We start from the raw sequence: 27,500 nt of genomic DNA, 5'->3' as shown, positions 1-27,500 counted from the left end.
ACATACATACACACACAAATATTCAAAGTATCGAATTCAGTACACCTTGGGAATAAATCAGGGCAGAACTCCTATAAGCGAATCCTTGGTCATGTTGTGTCCTAAGGATACTGTCAATTTTATATTAATCGTAGTTTGTGGATTAATACTTACTAGTGTGGAAATTTCATGCGTAAAATGAGTGACGGGCTATCACATTTCGTACATACATTTGTATGTATATATATATGTGTGTGTGTGTGTGTGTATCGTGTATATTGCGTAGGTAAACAGACAGACAAATAAGATAGTAGAAAGAGAAGAGGAGAGTAACACAATCACATTTAGTTCGCTTGGATGAAACAGTGCATATCAAGAGGCTTCGTCATTGAGCAATTTCGCGCATACTTCGAAGGAAGGTCGTCTAGGGGTCCATAAAAGAAGCAGTCTGTCCGACCTTGCCCTTTTCACTTCAGTACTCTCGCGTCTTGACGCGGATGTGTTTCCCCCAAAACTTTGAGGAATAAGGACCGTGAAGTGAAAGTGGCCCGGCCTGCAGCCGGTTGAGGTGTGTCGAGTCCGGGACGCATATTCCCCTGTCCGGGACGCCTGATGGTGTTTATTTATTTATTTATTTATTTATTTTTGTCAATTTCTTTATTTTTTTTCCTTTGTTCTCGGTCGCCCTCTTAGTGTTTTAGCTGCTGTAGATGTATTTTATCAATTATATTATTACCATGGTTTTAATTTGATCGGTTTTCCCCTAATTCTTCTTCAATAAAGTTCTCATTTGATTTCTCCTTCTCGTCAGTTTTTTTTTTTTTTGCGTTGTTTATTATGTGGCTTTGTTTCTGTTAAGGGAATTTTAATACTGTTATGATTTTTTTATAGTTTTTAATTCATTTTCTTCTTTTCCTCCTTCGTCATCATCTTAACTTTTTGTTTTCGTGATAAATTGTATTAGCGGTTTTGTTTTACATATCGTAGGAGTTGCAGTGGTGAGGTTTTCGTTGCTGTTATTATTTTAGTTTATTGGTGGTTGTGATGAATATGTTTTTATAAGTGTTGTATTTATCATTTACTTTTTAAAGATGATAAATTGTTATTTTAAACTTTTTTCAATATATTGTTTTAACGTTATTATTATTATTATTATTATTATTATTATTATTATTATTATTATTATTATTATTATTATTATTATTATTATCATAGGAACGTTTTATTTTTGTATGCTCTGATGATAATTGTGAGCACGTTGGGGTCAGTGATTCTTGTTTTTTTATTTTCAGATTTCAAAGTCGTAGATCAATTGATAAATAATATTGAAATGATGGTGAAATTTTATTGATAGGTTACTCTAGAGTTTGTGGTTATTTTTCTTTAATAATTTATCGGTCAACCTGTTATTTTTTATAATTTTTGTGTAGTATGTTTGTGCATGTGCCTATTTTCCTCAGATTTTTATTCCTTTGCGTATTTTGAAGGTCAGTTAAAGACCAGTATTTTAGGTAGAAGATTCTGGTTGGCTCGTACCTTCTGCCCCTAGCTGCAACCCCTTTCACTCCTTTTACTGTACCTCCTTTCATAGTCTTTCTCCCATCTTGCTTTCCACCCACTTCTAACAATTGTGTGGTTTTCCTTCTGTTACGCCTTTGTAACCTTTTACTCAAAGTTTGCCTTTCAGCACTGAATGACCTCATATGTCCCAGCGCTTGGCTTTAGGCCTAAATTGTATATTCTATACTCTTTATTTTTCCATAAATGCTCGAAATTCAACGCTTGATTTTTCTGTATTTTTGAGGAAACCAGTTACGTAGGTACCTACGGGATTTTTGATCCCTTGCAGACTGTTGTTATACATCGACATATTTTTCAAATTCATTTGTCAGTTTAAGGGCCAACGTTTTGTTTTTGTCTGATTTTAGTGAAGCTTTGTAAGTGCGTCCCTTTGGGATTTATTTGATTATCTTCCGAACAATATCTTTTACACAGACTTTTATTCTTAGGTCACAGGTAAGTCAGCTGACCAGAACTTTGAAATATACAGTACGTTGAATGTGAGTTCAAACTCGTGAGATTAAAAAAAAAAGTTCATGAATGGGGTGTGGAATGGTTGATGTTTGCGGGTGATAAGTTACTGAATGAAAATTGTAAAGATTAACTATATTACTAAATATACGAAATATTCAAGGCCATTTTTTGAAGCCCACTCGTAAAATGGATGAGGTATTTCCTGGTCCCTTTCTTTAACCTTGGTATTTCGCCATTATCACGTCACCCTGGGTTTCCCTCACTTTCACTCTTATTGTTCAGCCTTTAACTCGGCGTGAGGAAAAAGGAGAGGGTGCTTGGCTATTTGTAGCTGTACCTGTATGTAAGATTATTTTGTATAGTGTAGATACTGACAGAAGACCAGATGATGGAGTAAGCCGTGTCGTTTTGGTGCGAATATTAGAGAGAATACTGAAAATGTGTATATATATATATATATATATATATATATATATATATATATATATATATATATATATATATATATATATATATATGCGTGTATGTGTGTGTGTGTGTGTGTGTTAGAGAGAGAGAGAGAGAGAGTGCTTATGATTGTAACGATATATATATATATATATATATATATATATATATATATATATATATATATATATATATATATATATATATATATATATATATATATATATATATATATATATATATATATGTGTGTGTCTGTATGTGTGTGTGTGTGTGTGTGTGTGAGAGAGAGAGAGAGAGAGAGAGAGAGAGAGAGAGAGAGAGAGAGAGAGAGAGAGGAGTACTTTTGACTATAACGTCATTAAACTCCCTTATTATTTTTTTCATATTTTCCCCTTGTCATGCCTATCTTTTATTTGTATTATTACGGGTTCTATATAAATTCCTACATTTACAGTAAATTCTTTTCCTTCAGTAACAGGGTTAGTTCACCAAATCTTTTGAAGAGTTTCCAGTCATTCTCAATTAATATAACAAGTTTTTAAGCCTGTTTCTAACTTGGTTCTCATGGCATCCACATTCTTAACAGGTCTCATGAGAAGCCTGTTACTCATCTCAAGATACGCTACCTTAATCCTTTACTAGGCATGGGGCTACGTTTAAGAAGCATTGGTTTCTTGATGTTTGGAAAGTGGAGCATGGATGAGTGCTTCATTTAAGAAAACGAGAGTGTGTGTACGCAAATAAAATATCATATTGTCTGGAGGCATCTACAAGTTCATTAATAATACATGTGGTCTACAGATGTTGCTGTACATCAGACAGCACTGGCGATGTCTAGAATTGCACAGGTTGACGATATTGTTTGACAGCTTTAACCAAGATAAGAATAAAAATGAATGACATTTTTCAGTCATACATAAGAAGAAGCTTAAACATAATGTCAATAGTAACAATATGAAGATATTTGTTTTTATGTGTATAAAAGTCATCATCAGAATCCATGCAGCAGATAACAGAATGTCCGAAAAACTGGGTCTACTGGCAGAGCCGAAACGCCTTGCAAGGTGAATTACCTTCCGGAATAATCACTTGGATTGAAGGAAGGTCGTTAGTGATGGCTTTAAAAAATGAAGATCAGAGTTGAAAGTAAAGAAATGATAAGGGTAAGGCAGCCTCTTAATACAAGACTAGGACCCTTGACCCAGTAAACCTGCCCAACTCACCATTTGAGAGCCAGAGAAAATTGAGATAGAGATCGGCTGAGTGTTCCCCTCAAGCAAAAGAACTCATTCATGACCGTGGCTGGCCGTGGTGCAGAAGCTGTGGCACTTTCGGAGACTGGCGAACAATAATTTTATTTCAAAATGGCCTTCTGCTCACCATGGCTAGAGAGCCTCTTCCACACGAAATATGACGAGACTGAAAGGTGCATTATCTTAGTATATTCAGATGTAGATTAAATATGGAAATTTGTCATATAACTCATCAATTGCCCTATATCCCATGAGAGTTTTAATTTTGCCATTGAATGAGTAATCAGTGAATCAAAGGAAGAAATGGTAATTATAACAATTTAAAAGAAGGATGAATTGTTCTGGGGTTTCTCTTGAGGACGAGCTGAAGTAAATGGCTGTGTTTATTAATGCTCAGGTTGCTAAAGTTAGGATTTGGAGACAATTGCACTCCTTTAACATAGCGCCACGTTTTTAAAGATAGATATTCTTAGGCAAATAACCGGTCTTATTCCCTCTTCCTGCCCTGATTCTAGGCTGTCACGTTGCACTCATAAATCCAGCACACAAATTAAACTTGTTTTTCGCTTTAAACATTCAGAATCTGCTTATATATACTGTGTATATATAAACGCACACAACAAGCAGATTCTGGCTGAAAAAGGCAAATACCAAGTTTAGTTTCTGTAAAACGTTTGTACAGGTTAATGCTTGTAAAGAGAAAATTTGTGAGGCAGATTGCTTAAAAGCGGCGTAAAATGAGTTTCATATCACATTTACCCTACCCCCAACATTCCATGGAAGAAGCAGTTAGGTTTACTCCATTCTTTTCCCTATGCAGTATCAATAACGCCTCTCTCTCTCTCTCTCTCTCTCTCTCTCTCTCTCTCTCTCTCTCTCTCTCTCTCTCTCTCTCTCTCTCTCTCTCTCTCTCTCTCCGTTAAGGGAATGGCTCTGTTGTGTCCCACTTCTGGTAAGCCGATCTATGCTGTAGGGTGTTCGTTTCCCAACTGCAATAGAACTGGGAAGATATATGGACGTGTATGGGAAAAGGCTGCCTGTTGCAATGTTCTGTTGCTCATTCTGGAAAGAGGGTTATAGCGAAGGAAATAGATCGTTGATAAGGAGGGCAGTAATGCGTGTTCATGTACAATACCAAACAAAAAGACCTTAGTCTGAAAAGTCATACCTTTCAGATTAATGGTAAGTTTGCATGAGTGGAGAGTTTCACAAACGCCATCCCTCACTTTTATGATTTATTTTACCTACACCGTGTTTCCGTGTCATTTTGAAATTGCAAGGTTCATATGTAAAAAAAAAAAAAAAAACACCAACTTTGAGGTCCCATAGCCGAGAGGGAACCCTGCCACGGAAATGAGGCTCCAATTAGAGCCCCGTCATTTTTTTTAAAATGCACCTTAACCCTTATGTTAGTTTTATATTTCAAAGTATCGAGTATTTTGTTTTTTATTACCTCAGCCAACGTTGTTTGGACTGAGGTTTTGTTGTTTAATATGTCTGTTTTTGTTTGTATGTCTTCCATACATCCTAATATATTATCGATGGTTTTCAAAGAAGATTTGATAAGATTATTAGAAAATCAGGTGTCAGATGTGGATCAATGAATAGTATTTATTAAAAGAACTAGGTAGGTTGTTCGCCAACTTTACAAAGCAAATTCCAACATCTTGTTGGAGAAACAACCTTATGTAAGCCCTTACAGATCATTCATGTTTCGAGTTTGAGCACTTTGCAGTCTAGTTTTCATAATTATCATTAATGTTATGGTTTGTCAAATATATATTAATTATCTGTGGTGGAGTTATGGAACCCTAAAATAATTTTTTTAGCCCATTCTAGTTCCTTGGTATTTCGTTTAAAACGTCACGCAGACTATTGTTGGGATATTCTACTTTTCCCGTTGTGACAAAACCAGTCTAGATTGTATCTGGATGAGAAGCATCTTTGCTGGGTCAAACGTGACCTGAATCTCTTGAAATAAATTTATTATAATTCTACAGAAAGATACTCTTTTCTTGCTGTAAACATTAATACAGTCCTACCAGGTTCATCATCACCGGTGAAATTAACAGTACAGGTGATTATGACAATGATTCCTCGGAAGAATGGTAAAAATCTTATTGATAATTCCTCAAAAAATCACATAATTAATGCAAGAGAAAATCTGTTTACAATTCATTTTGATTTGCATGAATGGATGAGGTTGTTTTATTCTTATGGGAAAACTTCATCTATCTATTTATTTGTTTACGTATTGATCACAGATTATTAAATTTATATTATGAAAATCAGTAATCCTCGAATTGTCCAGTATTGTGGCTGCTTCTCTCCCACAGCCGTCGAGGGCTGGAATCCCTTCTGTGCTTCAGTTTTTGAGTTTCCAATAATTTCTCATCCTTCAGGAGGCTGACCCTTCGCTCCTTTCAAAGCTCTAGTGTTGTTTTTAGTTATAGTTTATCCATCCCAACTTCAACAACACTGCAAGAGATCTTTGTCATAGTAGACATTTTTTGTTTCTTTCCCATTCCATGTTTCTTTTATAAGAGTGGAAGTTGTGTGATAAATTAAGTAAAAAAAAAGGTCACATTTGACGTGTTCTTTGTAACTTGAGATTGTTGACTGCCAAAGGAGTGAATTTGTTTTCATACCTCTTTCAAAGTCTGGTATTGCTTTTTTAAGGTGAATATTGATTTTTTTTTTAAATAATAATAATAATAATAATAATAATAATAATATATTCCTGTTATTTTGCTTATTATTATTATTATTATTATTATTATTATTATTATTATTATTATTATTATTATTATTATTATTATTATTATTATTATTGTTGTTTTTTTTGCGGGTTTTGGCGTTGCATCTGCTGTGATACTTATTTAGCTACTCGCCTTCTTATTTAAGTGTTAATTTCGCAAACATACTCGTTTCTCGAACATAGTTTTATCGAGAAAATAAGTCATGAACGCCTAAGCGGAATAAATAAAAATTAAATGGTATGACATTATTAACCCCCTTTTTTTTACCTGGTAATTGCTGGGAACAAAAGTAACTTAGGCAATACTCAATTTTTAAAGTTTCATTTTGAAATATATCCAAACCCCACTTCGAAAACACTTCCATTTTAAACTTGATCTTGAAAATTCAACATATGTTCGATACTTCATTTGATTCCAAGGAAAACACAACAAACAATTCACATGCAAGCACAGGTCTGGGGCCCGGAATAGAAAGGAGGCTATCTACCCTAGATACAGAGAGAGGCGCCCTGTCAAAACTCGATCTGAAAGTTGAATGCCAAGCCCCAGCAGAGGCATACTTTAACCGCTACCATCCCTCCCCAGACCCCACCCCCTCCTACCCTTTCAGTCTGGTCTTCGTGTAAAGTCTGCCTCGAATTTGTAAAAAAAAAAAAAAATAGATCGAAGCTGTTTTTGTTTGTGCCTGTGACGAAGCACTATTTCCACATGAACTTGTTCGCGTGCGTCAGGTGAATACGCTTTGGACGGCACCACCCATCACTATTGCGCCAAATACCTCTCTCTCTCTCTCTCTCTCTCTCTCTCTCTCTCTCTCTCTCTCTCTCTCAGCTTAACCCAGTGTCCTTCCGTTGTAATAGTTGCTGAGTAACCAGTAGCAAATACGGGTATGATTTTGTGGAAATGAATGGCGGGGAAAGGGAAGGTCAGGTGGTGAAAATAGTCAGTCCTGCCTTCGGATCACAAAAAAGTTCTTACTGATATTATTTTATATTATTATTTATTTGTATTGTTAGTTGTGGAGTATTTATAGGAATAATTGTGAAAACAACAAAATTTTGCCTTAAGAAACATTTCTTGACATGGTCATGGTTTCCGCTGTTTCTGCATTTATGATAAATTGTTTGCCATGGATCTATAAGGAGAAAAAAAATCTGATAAACTTTATTTATCTCTTCACCACACGTTTCAGTTTTGCATACATTATTATACTCTAATTCTGGAGAGTGTGAGAGAGAATGTTCTCATCGGTTCAAAGTTTATGAATTAGCATTTATTATCCTTTAGAGATTACGTATCTTTTCTTTAATTTCTTAAGGTTTCTTCGAAGAACAAGTTCGAAATCTAGCACTTAGTTTTTGTCACATTATGAAGTATCATGCGTAGCGAGATGTGTAAAATTCTACGGATTTTTATCTCCACAAGGAAAATTTAATTTTCCCGTTTGGTTTTTGTTTTTGAATAGAACTCGTAAATGTAGAGCTGGAATTTTGTGAAGGCAACCTTTGTATGTGTAAAGTAATAGAATATTATCGGTAGTAGAAATTTTCAGTTAATAAAGAATAAGGCCATTATGTTAAGACATACATATAAATATGTATATATAATATATATATATATATATATATACTATATATATATATATATATATATATATATATATATATATATATATATATATATATATATATATATATTTTTTTTTTTTTCATGTAAACCATTAAACCGTGCCTTTACGTTAGGACACACACACACACACACACACACACACACACAGGTTAGCTACCAAGAAATGGCAAGAAAACTTACAGGGCATATACATACATACATACTTAGATTTATTTATGTCGCATCCTACAACCATTCAGATAATGATAATTTTGGTGAAAGTCGACAACTGATAAACATGATAATCGTTGATAATGCATTACAAAATAGTAAATATAAAGAAACCTCTGAAAATAAAAGTCCGAAATCGTGTGTATTAGAAATAAATATCTATCTCAAATGGAGATTGAACCCAGGATTCTCAATATGAAGGCAGAGTTGCTACCAGTTGACCCATATAGAACATGAAAGAGTACATACCTAAGTACTTGCTCAATACTTTAGTAACTCGAATGACATTCTAGCATTTGAGCCCCTTGTGTGTCAGGAATTTAGGTAATACACGCTGAAAGCAAGGTGTGCAGCTGGTCCAAGTAAAGCCTCAGGTACTCTGCAAATACTTAGGTTCACACTTGTCTTACCTGTGTCAGTCAGCTGGTAGCAGTAGCCTTGCCTTTCATTTGACCAGAAAATTTCCCAAGTGAATGAACGACCTGTTTTAGCTTAGAACAGGGAGAAAAAATTAAGGAAAATCGGCTAGAGTCTGATGTTGTTTGAAGTCACGCCACCAGAAAAAAAAAAGTTCTTTTGCGTTCGTTGATAGGACTGTTAGTAGTAGTCTTTACATGTTTTCCCTATTTTCATGGCTTGTGGGTTGCAGGTTAAGTTTAACGGTATGCAAATAAATGTAGAAGTTCTCAAACCATATAAAATGTATCAGAAAATATGATTCTCTCTCTCTCTCTCTCTCTCTCTCTCTCTCTCTCTCTCTCTCTCTCTCTCTCTCTCTCTCTCTCTCCAGTCGTATACTCGTCTCATAATTTCTAAACCCTGGACTGAGCCAAGAATAAAAGGAATGTGAGAGCGTAACCCTATAAAAAAAAATACTCAAGAATTCTGGTTTAGTCTTTTGCAAAAACCTTGCCCATGTTTTTTTTTTCTTTTTTTTTTTGAGTGGTCAGGTCAATGCATGCTTTTTGGGGGCCACATATACTGAGGGCCGTTGAAATTAATGTTAGTATTTACCATCTTAGGTCGTTGGTTGAAATATATTACTATAGACTTTCGTTGCTCTTCTTATTGCTATGAGTAATTATGCGTAATAATATCACCGTAGGTATTATTATCATTATGAATAGTAGTAGTAATAGTAGGTTTGCGTTGGTTTAATTTCATTATACTTTATATATTCAGATCTCTAAAACTAGTTGGTTTATCAGTTTTATTACAGTCACCACCTTTTTTTTATAAGAACCATTTATTGGAAGAACTTTTGACCATTGATTTCCTACGCAGATATGCGCGTAGGCATAAATATGCGTATACATACACTTGGGCTCGTTAAACACTGCAGTCCTAAGGTCGCCAGGTTCAGCTTGACCTCAGGTCATTACTCTTGAGCACTAGTTACACACGTCAGGCTTCTTATTCCCAGAGACATATGGGGAAATTGCTAATTCGAAGGTTACTTTTTGTACAAGGAATTCTCTGCTGCCATCTGCATTTAGCCGGCCTCTATAGAATAGGGTTATGTGACAGTCTTAGAATACCAGTAATATTCGAGACCTACAGCTTATTGTGGAATCCGAATCACTTTATGACGAGAAATGAATTTCTATCACCAGAAATAAATTCCTCTAATTCTTCATTGGCCACTCGGAGAGTCGAACGCTGGGCCAACGGCGTACTAGCCGAGAGCATATAAACAGATCAAGAGCATAAGTAATTTACACTCTCAATTTATTAACCAGAAAGGAAATACTTAATCTTGATATAGGAATAAAAATCGTTAATTAATCATCATTTCATTCAAAATGTAAGAAGACAATGCTTACAGACTTAAATATTAACAGATGCACCCAAGAACTGTGCATCTCTAAATATTCAACACTTGAGATACATTTCTCCTGAACCTAAAGAAGAAGTGATACGTGCTACTATAACCAGAACTGGTTCTATGCGTCGATCCTCAAAAAAAGTCACGTCGCACACTTTCGCTCGTTGCAAAATAAAAATAAAAATAAAATAAAAATGTCTAATGGCATTTTTAGTCGTTTTTCTATCGACATCGACAGATAAGTAGAGGAAGCCGGCGAGCAGGTCGCGCTAACTATCTTCTATGTGATGATATGACTCATAAAGTATATACTAGAACGCTTCTGCTTTTTACTATACATGAGACTTTTTCTTATTTAAATACGCAAATATTTTCTAACTTGATTCGAGCAGCTTTGCGCTCTTGGTCCCGTCACATTAGAAAATATTTGCGTATTTAAATAAGAAAAAGTCTCATGTATAGTAAAAAGCAGAAGCGTTCCTGTATATACTTTATGAGTCATATCATCACCTAGAAGACAGTTACAGCGACCTGCTCGCCGGCTTCCTCTACTTATCTGTCGATGTCGATAGAAAACGACTACAAAATGCCATTAGACATTTTTATTTTATTTTTATTTTTTATTTTTGCAACGAGCGAAAGTGTGCGACGTGACTTTTTTTGAGGGATCGACGCATAGAACCAGTTCTGGTTATAGTAGCACGTATCACTTCTTCTTTAGGTTCAGGAGAAATGTATCTCAAGTGTTGAATATTTAGAGATGCACAGTTCTTGGGTGCATCTGTTAATATTTAAGTCTGTTAGCATTGTCTTCTTACATTTTGAATGAAATGATGATTAATTAACGATTTTTATTCCTATATCAAGATTAAGTATTTCCTTTCTGGTTAATAAATTGAGTGTAAATTACTTATGCTCTTGATCTGTTTATTTGCTTTTGGCTAGTACGCCGTTGGCCCAGCGTTCGACTTTCCCAGCGGCCAATGAAGAATTAGAGGAATTTATTTCTGGTGATAGAAATTCATTTCTCGTCATAAAGTGGTTCGGATTCCACAATAAGCTGTAGGTCTCGTTGCTAGGTAACGATGGTTCTTAGCCACGTAAAATAAATCTAATCCTTCGGGCCAACCTTAGGAGAGCTGTTAACCAGCTCAGTGTTCTGGTTAAACTAAGGTATACTTAACTTTTTTTTTATTTTCGTTTTGTTTGAGTTTGATGTATAGTTTTGTACATAAATTTATGCGTACATTATGCTCTTATACACATGCAAAAACATTATCCATGAACACATGCATCATTTGTTTGCAACATAGGTGTTTTTCTGTATGTACTGTGCATAAGCTCAAACTATCGTATTTTACAGGTTATGGTAGGAGACTTTGGTAGGGTTTAAAAACCTTTAAACAGCTTAGGAACCGCTGAGCACAGCCAATTACAATTTGGCAGTCATGTCCACTGCGATGGTTCTTTGAAAACTAATTGGGATGCAGATTAGGTCACAGATGACTGATGGAATTTCAGAGAATACAGGAAAATGTCGAAACACACACATACACACATATATATATTTGTATATATATATATATATATATATATATATATATATATATATATATATATATATATATATATTTAATAGTAGGACCTCATTTAAGGTGGATGGTATCTAGCAGAGATATTTATTCATGAAAATTTACAAGCTTTCCTGGACTAACTGTCCTCATCGTCGGCTACCGGACGATGAGGACATTAGCCTTGGAAAGCTTGTGACTTTTCCTGAGTAAATATCTCGGCTAGATACCATCCAGTTTAAATGAGGTCCTGTTATGAGTTGTATCAATGCACCGAACAATTGCGTAAGTGATGAAATTTATATATATATATATATATATATATATATATATATATATATATATATATATATATATATATATATATATGTAATATATAATTTTTAATTCGATACTTAAAATAGGGTAACATGTTTTTCAGCGATGCTGAAGGCCATTTGACTCCTTGAATTACTTTCAGTACTCTTGTCCATTATTGGATTACTGTCAGTCATGATGACGCAGAACTCAGAAACTAATGCACTCGGGCTGTACGAGGATGGTACGTAATTGCGAATCATGCAGAGCACATGCACGACTTCCTGCAATAATTCTACGTCCAGTCGCCATCAAGGTTTATTGTTCTAAAGGTTTTAGGTCAGCCAGCTAACTTGGAAACCTTCAGGTCATTCACTTTCATTTACACGTCTCCGTAGGGGGATAGTGCCGTCAATGCACCTCATGCGGTGTACTGTAAGCCACTACTTAGGGTTCTCTGCTCGGTCTCTTCGGCTCCTAGTTGCAACCCCTTTCATTCCTTTTACTATACCTCCATTCGTATTCTCTTTCTTCCATCGTACTTTCCACCCTCTCCTAACAATTTTTTCATATTGCAGCTGCGAGGTTTTCCTCCTGTTACACCTTTCAAACCCATTTACTGTCAATGTCCCTTCCAGCGCTGAAAGACCTCATAGGTCCCAGCGCTTGGCCTTTGGCCCAAATACTATATTGTATTCTATTCTTTGTTCTGGTCGCCATACTGAATTGCCCTTAAAAACTCGTTATCGCCGCTCATTTAATCAACATGAAATTTGGTAAATACTTTCTCTAAACCCAGGAACGGGAACCCTATATTTCGATTTTCACTCTGTTGCGAATTAGGTCACAAGTGGCCGCTCATACTGGGTTGAAGTTTCTGATTGCGCTGCTTGAAATTGCTTCGCAGTCTTACGCATGATCGCGTGACTCTGTTCGGTATCCGGTTTGAATTTGAAGCCTAATTAGAAGGCAACAAAGAACAATAGGCCAGGTTGCATGGCCACATGTATATTCGTCGTATCCAAACGGCTAAATATGCAATAATTTTCGTGGAGTGAACATTCGTCAAATGAATAATAATAATAATAATAATAATAATAATAATAATAATAATAATAAGAGCGAGCATGAAAACCTTGAACCTGCAAACAAGGTTCAACGTAACAAAATGCCCGTAGGAGAAAAAATTGCCAAAATAGAGACATCAAAGGTTGATTACAGGTTTTATATTGTATTGGAAGGGCTAGGTTCGTTGCATGTTCTTAAGAGGGATTTTGAGGTGCTAAGGGCCCCTTGGGTCCGGCAATGCCGTATACTTTTGCTGGTAATGTAAAGAGGCAAAATAACCTGTGTATTTATTAATACATGCCTATCTCCAGTCCCAGTTTTCTGACCTAATTTTTTTTCTTATCTTGGCATTCCGTTCTCTACTCCGTAGGAGGGTAGTGCCGTCGGTGCACCTCATGTGGTGCACTGTAGGCATTACTTAGGGTCTTTGCTACGTCCCTTCGGCCCCTACTTTCATTCCTTTTACTGTACCTCCGTTCATATTCTTTCTTCCATCTGACTTTCCACCCTCTCTGACAGTTGTTTCATAGTGCAACTACGAGGTTTTCCTCCTGTTACCCCTTGCAAACCTTCTTACTGTTAATTTCCCTTTCAGCACTGAACAGAATTTATGCCAAAGCGTTTGGCCTTTGGCATAAATTCTGTTTTCCATCCTATTCTCTAAGCTCGCTTAGTAAGATAAACTTTTTAGCTTGGCTTTTACGAATGGGAGCACATTTGAACAATGATAAAAATTTTAATGACATAACGTAATATGCCTGCAGAATAATTAACGCTAAGTCATCATGAGAGGAGACGAACAGTTTGGTTAATTTGACTCCGATCCATCTGCTCTCCCAAAATGATAATTTTGTGAAGCAGTCTCTGCTTGTTCGCATTTCTGTGACCCAGGCCTTTAGTAACCAACAAGTGAATGTCAGGTAGACTTTTGTTTTGCTTGCTATTGGAAGGATACTTTCAAATTGCAAGTAAAGGAAATGTCAGAGCTGGAAGTCAGTGAATCTTTCTGTTTTCTTGAACTTCCCCCCCCCCCATTAACATTTCCTGTTGGAAGGTCACCATGAGTTAAGATGCAGTATGTCAGTCCTCTGTGTTTTGTCATGAGTTATATTTATTCATGAACTCCGCCAAGCGTGCTAATGATCACTTTCGCTTTCTTTGTTTGTCTTGTGCTTTTGTCTGTTGGGCTGCGCTTGCTTGGTGGAATCCCCAAACGAGGAATGAATTGTGGGTATTGTGACGGGGAATATTATATCCAGTTATGTAATTGTATCAATTATCACGTAAGAAGTTGCTCTTGAAATTTCAAGGGTAGCCTCTTTTTTCTTTTTCTACCATTATTGGAAGAGTCTATTTTTCAGGAGGATTGGTTATTTTGGGGTACAGCGATATTGTATTTGAATTTTATTTTCAGTAGAATAACGGTTAAACATAACGACCGCCATATTTTTAATGATATTTTGTGTTATTTGTCTTTCATAAAATATACCTAAAAAAAAAAATTGAGGATTACTGTAAAGAAACGCTGCCCTACTTTTTGTGGGTAGAGTGAAACACTCTATGGGCAGTGTACATATAATTTCAACGGCGCTTGATCTACAAGGTGACAAATTCATTCAATAACCTGTCGAAATTCAATATAATTTCAACTATTGAATTTCGACAAGTTAGCTGAATGAATTTGTTATCTTTTGTATCAAACTCCGTTTAGATTGAACTTATTTACAAATGTTATTTCCGCTCCCTAGATATTAAATGGGTAATTGTAAATATTTTTGAAGTCCACCGTTAATGCTTAAGTTTTGTTGCTCATTCTTTATTGAGCCTGCAGACCAAGGGTTACTCTTGAAATGTTCCGAAATTAAGTACAACACATTCCTTCCATATAAAGAGGTACATCTCTTTTTTTATTTATTTATATAGACGTCCCCCATCAACATCTCTCCGTTACCGTGTTAAAAGAGAAAAGATTACTGAAACCTGCAACAGATTTCCTGAGTATGATATTAGCGGGGGTTGGGCGTGGGGGGGTTTGCAATGACCCTGTAGAAGTGGAGGATTGACAGGTCGAAGACTTTTGTGGGGCTTTCTGGACTCATTCTGATATATCCGGTAGCTTCTGAGTAGTAAATGTGCCACGCTGTCGAACTTTTCACTTTCAACGGTCTCTTATTCCTCACACCGTTGGACTGTGGAATAGTCTCCTCGAGGATGTTGTGCAGATAGAACCAGAAAAGTTCAAGCGAAGATGCAATGCATTACTACAGTATACAGTTCGTCTTGTATTTTACTAATTTGTGTATTTTTTCATATATTTATTTATTAATATAATAATTTATCTTTTTTTTACTTCTCTAATTTCTGGTCACTTCTTTCTGTATTTCCTTTAGTCTGTATCTTCTTTCAAATTAACTCCATATTCTGTGGAAGCTTGAATTTCAAGTCAGTGGCCCGTTTAGGCTTCTTCCATATGAAAAGGGTTCATCTTCTGAATAATAATAATAATAATAATAATAATAATAATAATAATAATAAATATAATAATAATAATAATAATAATAATAAGAAGAAGAAGAAGAAGAAGAAGAAGAAGAAGAAGAAGAAGAAGAAGAAGAAGAAGAAGCCTCTTAATTTTTTTTAATGGAGTCCTGACTCTCTCATTTTCTTTAATGTTCCTAAAAATAATTTGTTCCATTGTCTGTTATTTTTCTTAAGGTGTCCCGGTACTCATGTACCTAAAGGCTCTAAAACTAATTAATATAGATGTCTTTCCGTACACCCAGGTAATGTTTCTTGGGATTCCTTTAAGTGTTTTTACATTAAACTTTTTTAATTTGTGCTTTTCGTTACATAATCAGTTTTGTTAGAAAGTTTTACCATATATTATTATCCTTATGAAAATTTTACCAGGTATAATTATCCATATGGAGACAATTTTCTGTGTTATGGTGTTCTTAAAGTATCTTATTCATGAAAATTTTCTGCAATTAATTTAGATTATTAGATTCATACAACTCCCGAAATCATGTTTTTATTATTATTATATTATTATTATTATTGATACAGATTTTACTCTGTTGTTAATTTTCTTAAGTAAACTTAAAAGGCTAACTGATGCAAGTTGGCAATAGCTGCCATGTAGAAGAGCTAAGATATAATACTAATTTACATATGATGATAAAAAGGCCCATAAAACAGTTTGAACGTTGCAACCATATATATAAATATAATACTGTGGATTTTTTTTACCCTTTTACAATCATGAGAGAGGGTTGACATTTATTGTTATTAGTATTATTGTTCATGATACAATTATTCTTTTGGCAAAAATCAAAATACGTTTAGCAAGTACAACAAGTTTACACAGTATCGAGATTAGGCTAAGAAATTTTTGTGGTTGTGTGACAGGTTAAGCATTACATTTAGATATTAATGTCACTTATTGTACTTCGAAAATACTGCCAGAGATCCTCTTTTACAACTTTGTGAGACAAGACAGGCCACCACAATCCCCTGAGGTGGCTTTGTGGAACCCGGCAGGCCACCACAATGTACTCAGGTGGCTCTGTGGAATCTGACAAGCCACCACAATGTACTCAGGTGGCTTTGTGGAACCCGACAGGCCATCACAATCCCCTTAGGTGGCTTTGTAGAACCCGACAAGCCACCGCAATCCTTTAGGTGGCTTTGTGGAACCTGACAAGCCACCACAATCCTCTTAGGTGGCTTTGTGGAACCGGCAGGCCGCCACAATGCACTCAGGTGGCTTTGTGGAACTCAACAGGCCACTACAGTCCCCTCAGGTGGCTTTGTGGAACCCGACAGGCTGACACAATGCACTCAGGTGGCTTCATGGAACCAACAGGCCACCGTAATCCCCTCAGGTGGCTTTGTGGAACTCTACAGGCCACCACAATCCAAAAGGGATTGGACCAGCAATCATTCAATTACTCGCTTTTCTGGCCGGATCTTTATCTCTACTGTAGTGCTTTTGTTGTCTCTTATTTTCAATACTTCTCTGTCCTGTAAGAATGAATTTGCATCTTCCTTCAGAATTATACCCTGCCTTTTTTTTTTTGCTTCAAAACTGGGCTACATAAGGCCTGCTCGTTGCCAGCCCTTTCGGCTTCTGTTTGAAAGCAAAGGTGTGCGGAAGATACCTCTAATGTAAGGAGCTCATGTTGTCTAAGTGGAAATGTAACATGCATTTCATTGTCTTTGAACCACCCATATCTGTTTGTGCATTCCCCATTATTAATTCTTATTATCTTTTCTTTTACCTATCAATCCTTAATTGTGGTCGGTGTTATCTCTCTCCAGATTTCATCCTTTAGCAGCTCGTCCTTACTTATGTACCATGTTGACCATCCTCGTCTAGGAATTATTACCACTTCGTAAACATTATGTCTGTGCATTTTTTTTTTTACTTATCCAACCTAATTTTGTAATAGTTTATCCTTACTTATTTTTAAATCATTCTTTTAACTAAATTTCCACTTCTCATCCATCCTTATTGATGTGGTACATTATCCTTCTTTAATGTACTGATTATTTAAGTGATTTGTTACATGTTTAATTAATTTTTTTTAGGTGCTGTTTTCCCATCCAGATTTTTGTGAACTGCATAAATATCCCTCTTTGTTTGCACATCACCTGATGCGTCCAAATTCATGTTACCGTTAAGTATTTATTTATCCCTGTATATTTATGTGGAATTTTTCGTATTGGATTGGCATACCAATTCAATCCTTAAGTATATGTAATAGTATCTCTTCATATTAATACAGTATGATATCCAGCCTTATTTGTTTGATATATTCTACCATATTAGTGTGATCCATCGTTACATTTCCTTTCAATTGAGATATATATATATATATATATATATATATATATATATATATATATATATATATATATATATATATATATATATATATATATATAATTTTATATATATATATATATATATATATATATATATATATATATATATGATTACAATCACTTTTTGTACGTGATTCATTTGTCACACATTACCACCCGTAGGTGAAAAATAAGGGACCAGTTGTAGGTCCTGTAGTATACATATTTGTGACTTCTAATACTTTGTATCAGTCCTTCATCAATGACTTGGAAATAAAGTCGAAACCAGTCAGGAACTACACCCTGTCTCTTATTTTTCACTTGTGGTAACACACACACACACACACACACACACGCACACACAAATATATACAGTATATATGTATATATATATATATATATATATATATATATGTATATGTATGTATTTATACACATACATTGCATGTATACGCTTATGCATACGAACATATTACACCAATTATACATGATGCTTTATGGTAAATCACTGTATTGTGACAGGAAGTTTTGCAAGAAAACTTCCATTGATATATCTGTAATGTACTTAGCCTTGTGGATAATTAAATACAGTATTTGATCATATACAATGTTGTGGATTTTCTTGTGTGCATCATACTACCCCTAGGATCATTCATTAAGGTCTACTTTGTTTCATCCCTTAAAGACCCTTGCTCTCAGTAAGTTGAAAGTACACATTACTTTCCTGATTTATTGGAACAGAGGGTTTGAAATGAAGTAAACATTACAAAACGTTTATTACATTATAAAAAGCAACAGATACGTCTGGTTATGACAAAGTATGTAACAAAAAAGTTCCGTTTTGATCTTCCTTTCTTGAAGCAACAGGTACATACATATTTACAAACAAGATACAATAAATATTTGGTAGAATCCACCAAATGCATAACAAATATCCCTTATTCATTATAGTTCAGAGACAAGCTAATGTTAGCATATAAGAGACAGAGACACTTAATCTGTGTCCACAATGAGATAATTTATCCATGAAACTTTTTGAATAAGAGAAGAACAAACCTAAAACAACTAGTTTAGAACAGCTTCTCTTTGTTGAAGTTTTTAGCAACTGCATCTCCGAGGTCGACTAAGCCTCCAATGAGTGTCCCCAGCCACCGTCCTTTGGTAGAGAGTATATCTACGAGTGGTGTTTGGAACAAGAACTTGGGACCGAGGGCCTTCTTTGCTGATCCAAATAAATCCGTATCGACAGCGGTTGTCGTAGTGTCTAGGGATGATACGGATTTCGTATCTGTGTCTCCCAGTGAAATACCAACGGTGTCTATGGATACCCCTGCATCTGAGGTTACTGTGCCTCCTCCTATGGACAAGCTGGCCGTGTCATCTTCAAGTGAATCTATGTCAAGGCGGAAGTTATCCAAATCATCGTCATCGGTACTAACACGAGTACCAGCGATGTCCTGTGAATTAATGTCAACCACAACAATACCATCCTGGCCGTCCAGGCCTCGAAGGACGCTGCCAAGAGTTTGTCCCGGGGTTATACTCTTGGTAGACAAGCTACCAAGAAGAGCACCCAAACCATTTGTACTAAAGCTCTTAATCGGCAACTGGGGAAGTAGTGGCGCTTTTGGAGCCGAGATTACTGTGCTTGTAGGAGTATCAATACTCTTTGTTGGCAAAAGATTATTCACACCTGATGTAACGGCAGAAATTTTGGTTGTAATTGGGGCAGTCACAACACTTTTGGCAGGTACAACAGTTGGTGCTGGGCTAGAGAGTATCGCTTCAGTTGGAGGTGATATAAATGTATCTTGGCTGAAAATGTCATTTACAGCTGGTGCTGCTGGGGATGATATGAAAGTTGTTGGTGGGAGGTAATCTGCAGCTGGCAAAGCTGAGGATGATAAGAATGTTGTTGAAGGTGGGAGGTAACCGCTAGTTGGAGCTGCTATTGATGTCACTACAGGTTCATGAGTTACCAAAGTCTGTGGTCCTCCCAAACCAAAACCAATTGAAGAATCACCTAAAACTCCTGAGAAGCCTCCTAGTACTTGACCCTCCCCACCTATTTGTTGGAAGTCTGCCTGAATTATTTCAGCGCCTCCGTGAGTTACCGCTGAACCTCCTGAAACAATTGCAGGACCTGAGGTAATTAATCCACCTCCAAGAACTCCCCCTGTACCTCCAAGTGGTAATCCAGTGCCACCAACATTTCCAAAACTCACTCCAGCACCACTTAGACCTCCACTTGCATCCAGTGGTAATCCAACGCCACCAAAATCGCCACCTACACCTCCAAAACTCACACTCCCACCTCCAAGACCTGTATGTGCACTTCCAAGTTGTGCTCCGGCTCCACCAAAACCTCCACCTACGCCCCCTAGACCTACACTTCCACCTCCAAGACCTCCATCTACACCTCCAAGTGTTACTCCAGCACCACCATGACCACTTAAATCCAGTGGTACTCCAGCGCCTCCAAAATCTCCACCTACGCCTCCAAGTGTTACTCCAGCTCCACCAAGACCTCCGCCTACGCTTGCAAAGGTCACACCACCACCTCCATGAGGTCCTGCAGTGCTAGGGACAGCTGTCAGAGGGACAGCTGTCAGAGGAACACCAACAGATCCACTTGCCCCTCCAAAACTAACATCAGCTCCACCAAATCCTCCTCCAGCACCAAAGTCACTTCCTCCAAATCCTCCTCCAGCACCAAAGTCACTTCCTCCAAATCCTCCTCCAGCACCAAAGTCACTTCCCCCAAATCCTGCAGCTCCTCCGAAATTTGGCAGTGGAGTGCCAACAGCTGCAGGTGCCCCGCCATGACCAAAGGCCCCACCTCCTACAGACCCACCAATTCCGCCAAGGCCTGACACATCAGTGCTGCTGACAAACGCCGATAGTGGGACACTCCCTCCCACTCCTTGGCTAATAAAACTGTTTCCGGAATTAATTATTCTGAATCCATCATTGTCATCAAATCCATCAAAGTCTAACTCTCCTGATGAAAAGTGATCGTCTTCTGCTGAGATGAGATTCCCTTGTCTGTTCACATTCAGAGTAGTTATCGAAGGGATGGCTGATGTGATGAGTCCGAAATCAGCAGCTGAGGGTTCGACAGTGTTTGCAGAAACAACTTCTGCCCCAGACCCTGTGATCTCGCGCACAACTGCATCCAGTCTTATTGGCTGTGTTGTGTCAGAAATGGAGGAGAGGAATTGACCTGGAAAAGAATGATTTGCATGAGAAACAGTATGCTTTTTGGCCATTGTTTAATAAATTATTTAATGAAAATTTAGCATTAATTTGTTGGAAATCCATGGAAAATGCGTGTGACAGGGTGAAATTGCTTCCATATTAGCTTCAATATGTGACACTGTTCTTATCCTCTTCTCTATTCTGATAGTTGATTCACTGTATTGATTCTTTGGATATTGACCAAAAGTTTTTCTTTTTTCCATAAAAGTTATAGGTATATAGAAATTACTGGACTACTAGCGTTGACGACAAAATACCTTAGAGTATGAATTACAGGATATGATTAATAAATTTCTGTAGCATATTCACTCCTGTCAACCTGGAAATTTGCACTCTTCGTTGGACCTAATGTAAGAATGATTTTAATAATGATGAGAAACTAAATGTGACTGCAGGTCAAATAGGTCATCTTGTCATTAATGTTGTCTTTTTAAAATTGATCATTGGTTAATAGGATAGTGTAGTTATGACCATTAAAAATGCAAATGGGCGACATTTTGATAAAATGCAAATATTTAAGTTGTTCACTGCATAAAATCATAAAGTTTAATCCTGTTGTATTTTTCATTGTTCAGGTACGTTTCAGAAACATTTACCTACTAATTTTCTGGAATTCCATGCGTTCATGAAATGATGAAGTTTTTCTCTAGGGAAGCTGCCCAGATAACCTCCAAGCCTGAAGGTGGAGAGCCTCAGAATTTTTAACGTTATGGGTTGACATGGATTTAGCAAAGGAGGTAACATCACAGTAGGGTCTTTCTTTGGAGGTCAGTTGGCAGAGGGGGTTAGTATATATATATACATGGATTTAAAATTAGTTTTTTCGTTAAAGTTTTATTTTCAAAAGGATGAGACAGGTCATATCACTGGTTTATAGTATTAAAAGTTTTCTCTAGCATCACTTTCATGATTTGTTTATATTTAAAATATTCCTTACTTTTATTTGTGTTTCGTTAAGACCAGAACTAGCATGAAGTTGAATTACTTTATATGTTTCTCTGTAAGATTATGAAAGGCATACTTGTTACCTTCTTGCAAGATGGTAAATCAAGTTCTGTCTTACTTTTTCTTACCTATTTTTTTTTCTTGACCTGGACGATTTTGTTTTCCTTATAATGTGATTAAAGATTTATATTTCTTTTTAGACCAAAGAATTGTTTTATCCCTCTGCTCCATTTTCAATCTTTCTGTGTCGTTGTTGACTTTTTTAATCTGCCCGGTTCCTGCAATACTTACTTTTTTCTCTCCCAATAGCAGCAGAATTCTCTCTCTCTCTCTCTCTCTCTCTCTCTCTCTCTCTCTCTCTCTCTCTCTCTCTCTCTCTCTCTCTCTCTGCTGAGCTATCTCATATTTAGTATTATTAATATCTATCATTCAGTTATATAATAGGTGGCATATTTTTTTGTTTTTCCATAATAGCATGAACACCCTTCCTATTTCTTCATTCGCAGGGTGCCATATGGCTAGTTTTGTATTTATTTTTTTTTAAGGCACTGATACCTTATTTGAAAGTGAACTGAACTTTCATTGTTTAATTGCAATAAATCATGTATTCTTTCTGTCCTTTCATGAGGCAGATAGTAACTTTAATTGCCTTTCATATTTGTTAATGACTGTTTATTTCTTATATATCAGGAACGGAGGAAGACTGAACATGTCATACGTTTTCTCTCATCTCAAAAAAATGGAAGAAATACTTTCTGGCGAAGGTTATGAAGGGTTTTCTTTTTCTTTTTTCCTGCTTACGCAGAATAGTAGAAGGCCCCATATCACTGTGAAGGTTACCAGTGACTTCATTTTTCTCTCTTCTAAGGATAAAAAATAATATAACCTTGACTTATGGTGAGAATGAATCGACTTACCTTATATCTCTTTAAGAACGTAGAAGGGTCCAAAATGACTTATTTTTTCCTATGTTAAAGCAGAGGATGAAATTTTTTTTTATATATACTATGTTGCGAAATATCCTGAAGCTTTTGCTCTTTTGAACCTGTTTATTTTTATTTTGAAGTCTCATTAAACTGTTTAATGAGATTTTGGAGTCAAATTGAGCTGTTTAATGAGATTAAATCATTTTGCCCCTGTTTTCAGTGAAACAACTCATCTATGAATATGCACACGTTAAAGATATTACTCTCTTATTAGTCAGGGAAAAAGCTACGGATTTTATGGTATATCTTCAGCATATAAGTTGATATGAAATAAGTGAAGCAAATTGTTTTATGTAAATGAAAGACACTGATCCCCTGTGTGCAAGTAAACTTATTCTTCCTGAAAACTGTGCATATGAATATTTTTTCTAGTATTAAACGTATAGTTTTTTTTTTGTCAAATTAAAACTCGAGATTAAAATATATATAAATTCATCTTGAAATTTCTCGTCATCAGTCACAAGTTCATGACGTTTACAAGTTTATGAAGCTTATAAAGTTTATATAAGGAAATCTTATGCTGTGTGCAGTTTCATGTTACGGTCGATGTTTATTGTAAGCTGTTTCATGAAGATTAATGCACACCCCGTCTTGTCAGTTCTTCATTTGTCTGCTGTTTAAAAAAACAGAAGATAGTTAGCAGTGATATAAAACCGTTGCCTTAATAGCTAGGACCGGTATTTAGAACCTTAACAGAAAGTGGATTAAATGGAATAACACTATTTCAAATTTCATTTCGTCTTTCAAATAATCTGTAAATAGGAATCATTTAATTTTGCTGTCAAAGAAATTAATATTTTGCAGTAAAACAGTAGAATGACACATTTAATTTTTCAGTCAAATTTCTAATGTAATCTGTGCTTTTATATTCATCCAATAAAGATCACTCAACTGGCAAACAAAGACATTGTACGATGGACCTGGAAACCTAATAATAAAATCGTGAAAACAGACGGACTGCCTGGAATTGGTAGATTAAGCTGCCCTTATGCCAGCATGCATGGGCTCCTTCCACTTTGATGGCATAAGGCAAACTTAATCTAACCGACAAACACTCCGGTGAGGACGCCTACTCTCTTTGACTCCATTATTAAGTTCCCTTGTTATTAATTTGGAACTTAACGAGGAAAAGCTTACCGGAGGGTGTTGCTGGCTGGATGGAAGTCACGACGGAACCGGTCGGTATGCTTTGGGTAACTATCCTCCTGGCGTCGACTGGAAAATAAGAAAAAATTTTAATGAACTGTGAAAGAGAAATTGAGAGAAAGAGATCACCCTCTAAGATTACCCTGCTTCTGTGTTTCTGTATAATTTAGGTGATTGCAGAATTCAAAATGTTCGCCACTAGGAATGAGGCCTTAGGATGTGTATATATATATATATATTTTTTTTTTTCGTAAAGGTTTTGCCACTCACTTTAAATGCCTTCTAAACGTTTAATTCGTAAAGCACAGTTTGATGTAATTTAGGTTGGGTTGTGACAATTACCATGTGTTCATTTTAGTTCACGTTTTTTACATTTTCTTCTCATTACTAAAACTTTTCAGTTACACATAGCCATCATACTGGTCATGTTCATTACTTTTCAAAGTTTATATCTATGACTGTTATAGACACTTTTCCAAGTGCATATCCATGATTTAGACATTTTTCCAAGTACGTATCCATGACTTTTAGACACTTTTCCAAGTGCCTATCCATGACTTTTATGGACATATTTTTTTCTGAGCTGAATTCGGGCCTTGTGCAAACTAATCTCCTTCACCCCAGAAAAAGTGGAATGCTGACTTTGGAAGCGACGACAGTTTCCACATTCTAGAAGTGAATGGTACGAAGGCCTAGTCAGACCGGTTGACTTAGCCCGCAACTTGTGTAGGATTGTCAAACCTGTTGTATACAATGCCAAGGCGGCATGCAGTTAAAAAGCTCTTGGGAGCAGTGACGAAAGTGATACCCATAGATTAATGTTAGGGCTTTGACATTCAGGGGAGTTGAACTGAACCCAAGCTAGAAGTAAGAGCCTGGTCATATGCCTGAGAACTTCTGATTCAACTCAGTCAGTACTTATTACAAAGACGTACACTTTCCACGCAAAAGTGGAGGAGTTGTTCAGAGGGAGTAGTGCATGTGACACTTCCTAAAGGCAGAAAGGATCTGTAGCAGTCTTCACCAGACTGCTGATGTTAAAGTAACAACTTCAAGGAAATCACGTGAGGTTGCAGATAGGCAAGTTAACCGAAAAGGTAATAGAGAAATTCGTAAGGAAAACATATTAATCATTTTATCAGTTTCTTTCAGCAAATTGGTGATTCAGTAAAAGACTACTAAGACAAGATTACATAAGAAGCATTGCAGAGCTTATACTCATTATTATTATTATTATTATTATTATTATTATTATTATTATTATTATTATTATTATTATTATAGTTCAGCCAAAATGGCAATAACTGGTAAAATTCCGATATACAGAATAGATGATGTAAAAAATAAAGAAAAGGTCACCCAAAAAGAGAACTGTATGTCAAGACTGTGACAGACCTTGCAGCAATGGTTATGTCACAGTAGAAGACCTCAGGTTAATGGTTATATGGTCAGAAAGAGAGTAAGTATACCTTAGTTTGACCAGACCACTGAGCTGGTTAACAGCTCTTCTAGGGCTGGCCCGAAGGATTAGATTAATTGACGTGGCTAAGAACCAATTGGTTACCTAGCAACGGGACCTACAGATTATTGTGGAATCCGAACCACATTATAGTGAGAAATGAATTTCTATCAACAGGAATAAATTCCTGTAATTCTTCATTGGCCGGTCGGAGAATCGAACGCGGGGCCAGCAGAGTGCTAGCTAAGAACGGTACCCACCCTTCCAGTGAGGAACTAAAGAGAGAGAGAGAGAGGTGGCTTAAATACTAAAAGAACCCAGTGAAAGTGCTCCTGACAATGTGGCCAAATATTTGCCCTTTTACGGAAAACAGAATAAGAATACAATCGATTAGATAAGACTGCAAAAACCCGATACGGATAAGTCAATAGAAAGTGGTTTCTTGTTTCTTTTATTATTTTTTGTTTGTTGTCTCCGCCATGACTAGTGACCTTTCTCTCTAGAGCACTTCCTGATCTGGTGTTTTCGATGGTATAATGATTCTTTTTACTTGTTCTCTTGAGGTAAAAAAGAATATATTCACAGTTTATTTGATTTTTTTTAACAATGCACTTTTTTTTAAGTGCATATGCACATATATTTGTATATATACATAAATATATGCATACAAACATGTAATATTTATATATAATATATATATTGTATACATATATATAATATATATATATATATGTGTGTGTGTGCGTGAATTTTTGTTATTGCACTCGTGACTTTTTATATTCTAAAATATTAAACCACGAATATCGTTTAACATTGACCTCACTATACCTTGGAAATAACTTACACCCACGGAGAACTGTAATTGATAAGTGCTGATATATCTATAAAGAGAGGGGGTAACCAGCTGCACACTTTTGTTTTTAAATATTATTTTGAAATGCAAAAATAAAAATTTTTATCACTTGCACTTACTTGGCATATAGAGTTAGTTCTCTTAACCAAAAATAATTTTTTGTAATTGGCCATGAAATGTGTCGTCACAGCTTAATGCAAATTGATCTTTGCAAATTTCAACAAAAGGTAGACCCACGAAAGTAAATGGAGTCTGGTTATTTTCTCATGACAAAGAACTCTTGACTTGATTGATGTACTCACAATCTGACACTGGTCCAGCGTTCGTTGATACCCACGCGGACGCTAACCATAACACCAGCGCCACCTGTGGAGACGTATAATAAATGTAACATAAAATAGCATAACATATAACATAATAATAATATAACATAATATAACATGTAGGTATTTATAAAATGTTTCAAGTTATGTACACTTCTGTTGGATAACAATCATCTTGTTTTCACTTCTACCTAGAACAGAAATTTTGTAAAGAGAGTTTTTTTTCAATAAGTAGCCATTGGTATAGGTTTGCTTACACTATGAGTTAACATCCCTAACAACAGTTCTTTATCTAGCTGAAAGTATGTGAATAATGGGATTGCTCCTTCTGATGAGTAAACCCACTCAATGCAGTACACCGGTCTTTTATGTTCTTCCACTTGTTATTCAGGGCACATACCACTTCGAGTCCTCCCCATTCTTTGGTCTTTGTTAATGTTAAATTAGGCTGTCCTTATTCTATCACTTGTTCCTTTATTCATTCGATAGTCCATAGGTCATGTTCTTTCATTAATTGTTAGTTCAGACTTAATCTGTGCTATTAAAACAGTTGTATCGAAAGACATATTCATGATGCATTGATGATTTC

The 27,500-nt window shown here is 36.0% G+C and overlaps 2 protein-coding genes across 5 annotated transcripts in view; one reads left to right on the top strand and one right to left on the bottom strand.

Moving 5' to 3' along the window:
- The window catches only part of LOC136849248 (DNA oxidative demethylase ALKBH2-like), a 657,271-nt gene that overhangs the window by 319,820 nt on the left and 309,951 nt on the right, over nt 1-27,500 (top strand). The gene's annotated exons all lie outside the window — the stretch shown is intronic.
- LOC136849243 (PE-PGRS family protein PE_PGRS3-like) overlaps nt 18,701-27,500 on the bottom strand; it is a 24,892-nt gene continuing 16,092 nt past the window's right edge. For both annotated transcript variants that reach the window (XM_067122497.1, XM_067122498.1), the window contains exons 3-5: nt 26,891-26,954; nt 24,268-24,345; nt 18,701-21,164 (exon numbers count right to left, since the gene is read on the bottom strand). In XM_067122497.1, the coding sequence (XP_066978598.1) occupies nt 19,012-21,164; nt 24,268-24,345; nt 26,891-26,954 (2,295 nt within the window). In that variant the 3' untranslated portion in view covers nt 18,701-19,011. The remainder of the gene's footprint in view (nt 21,165-24,267; nt 24,346-26,890; nt 26,955-27,500) is intronic.

Source organism: Macrobrachium rosenbergii, chromosome 20 (assembly GCF_040412425.1).
Source record: "Macrobrachium rosenbergii isolate ZJJX-2024 chromosome 20, ASM4041242v1, whole genome shotgun sequence".
Taxonomy (NCBI): Eukaryota; Metazoa; Arthropoda; class Malacostraca; order Decapoda; family Palaemonidae; genus Macrobrachium; species Macrobrachium rosenbergii.
Note: the sequence above shows the minus strand (reverse complement) of the source record. Positions and strands in the feature narration are given on the sequence as shown.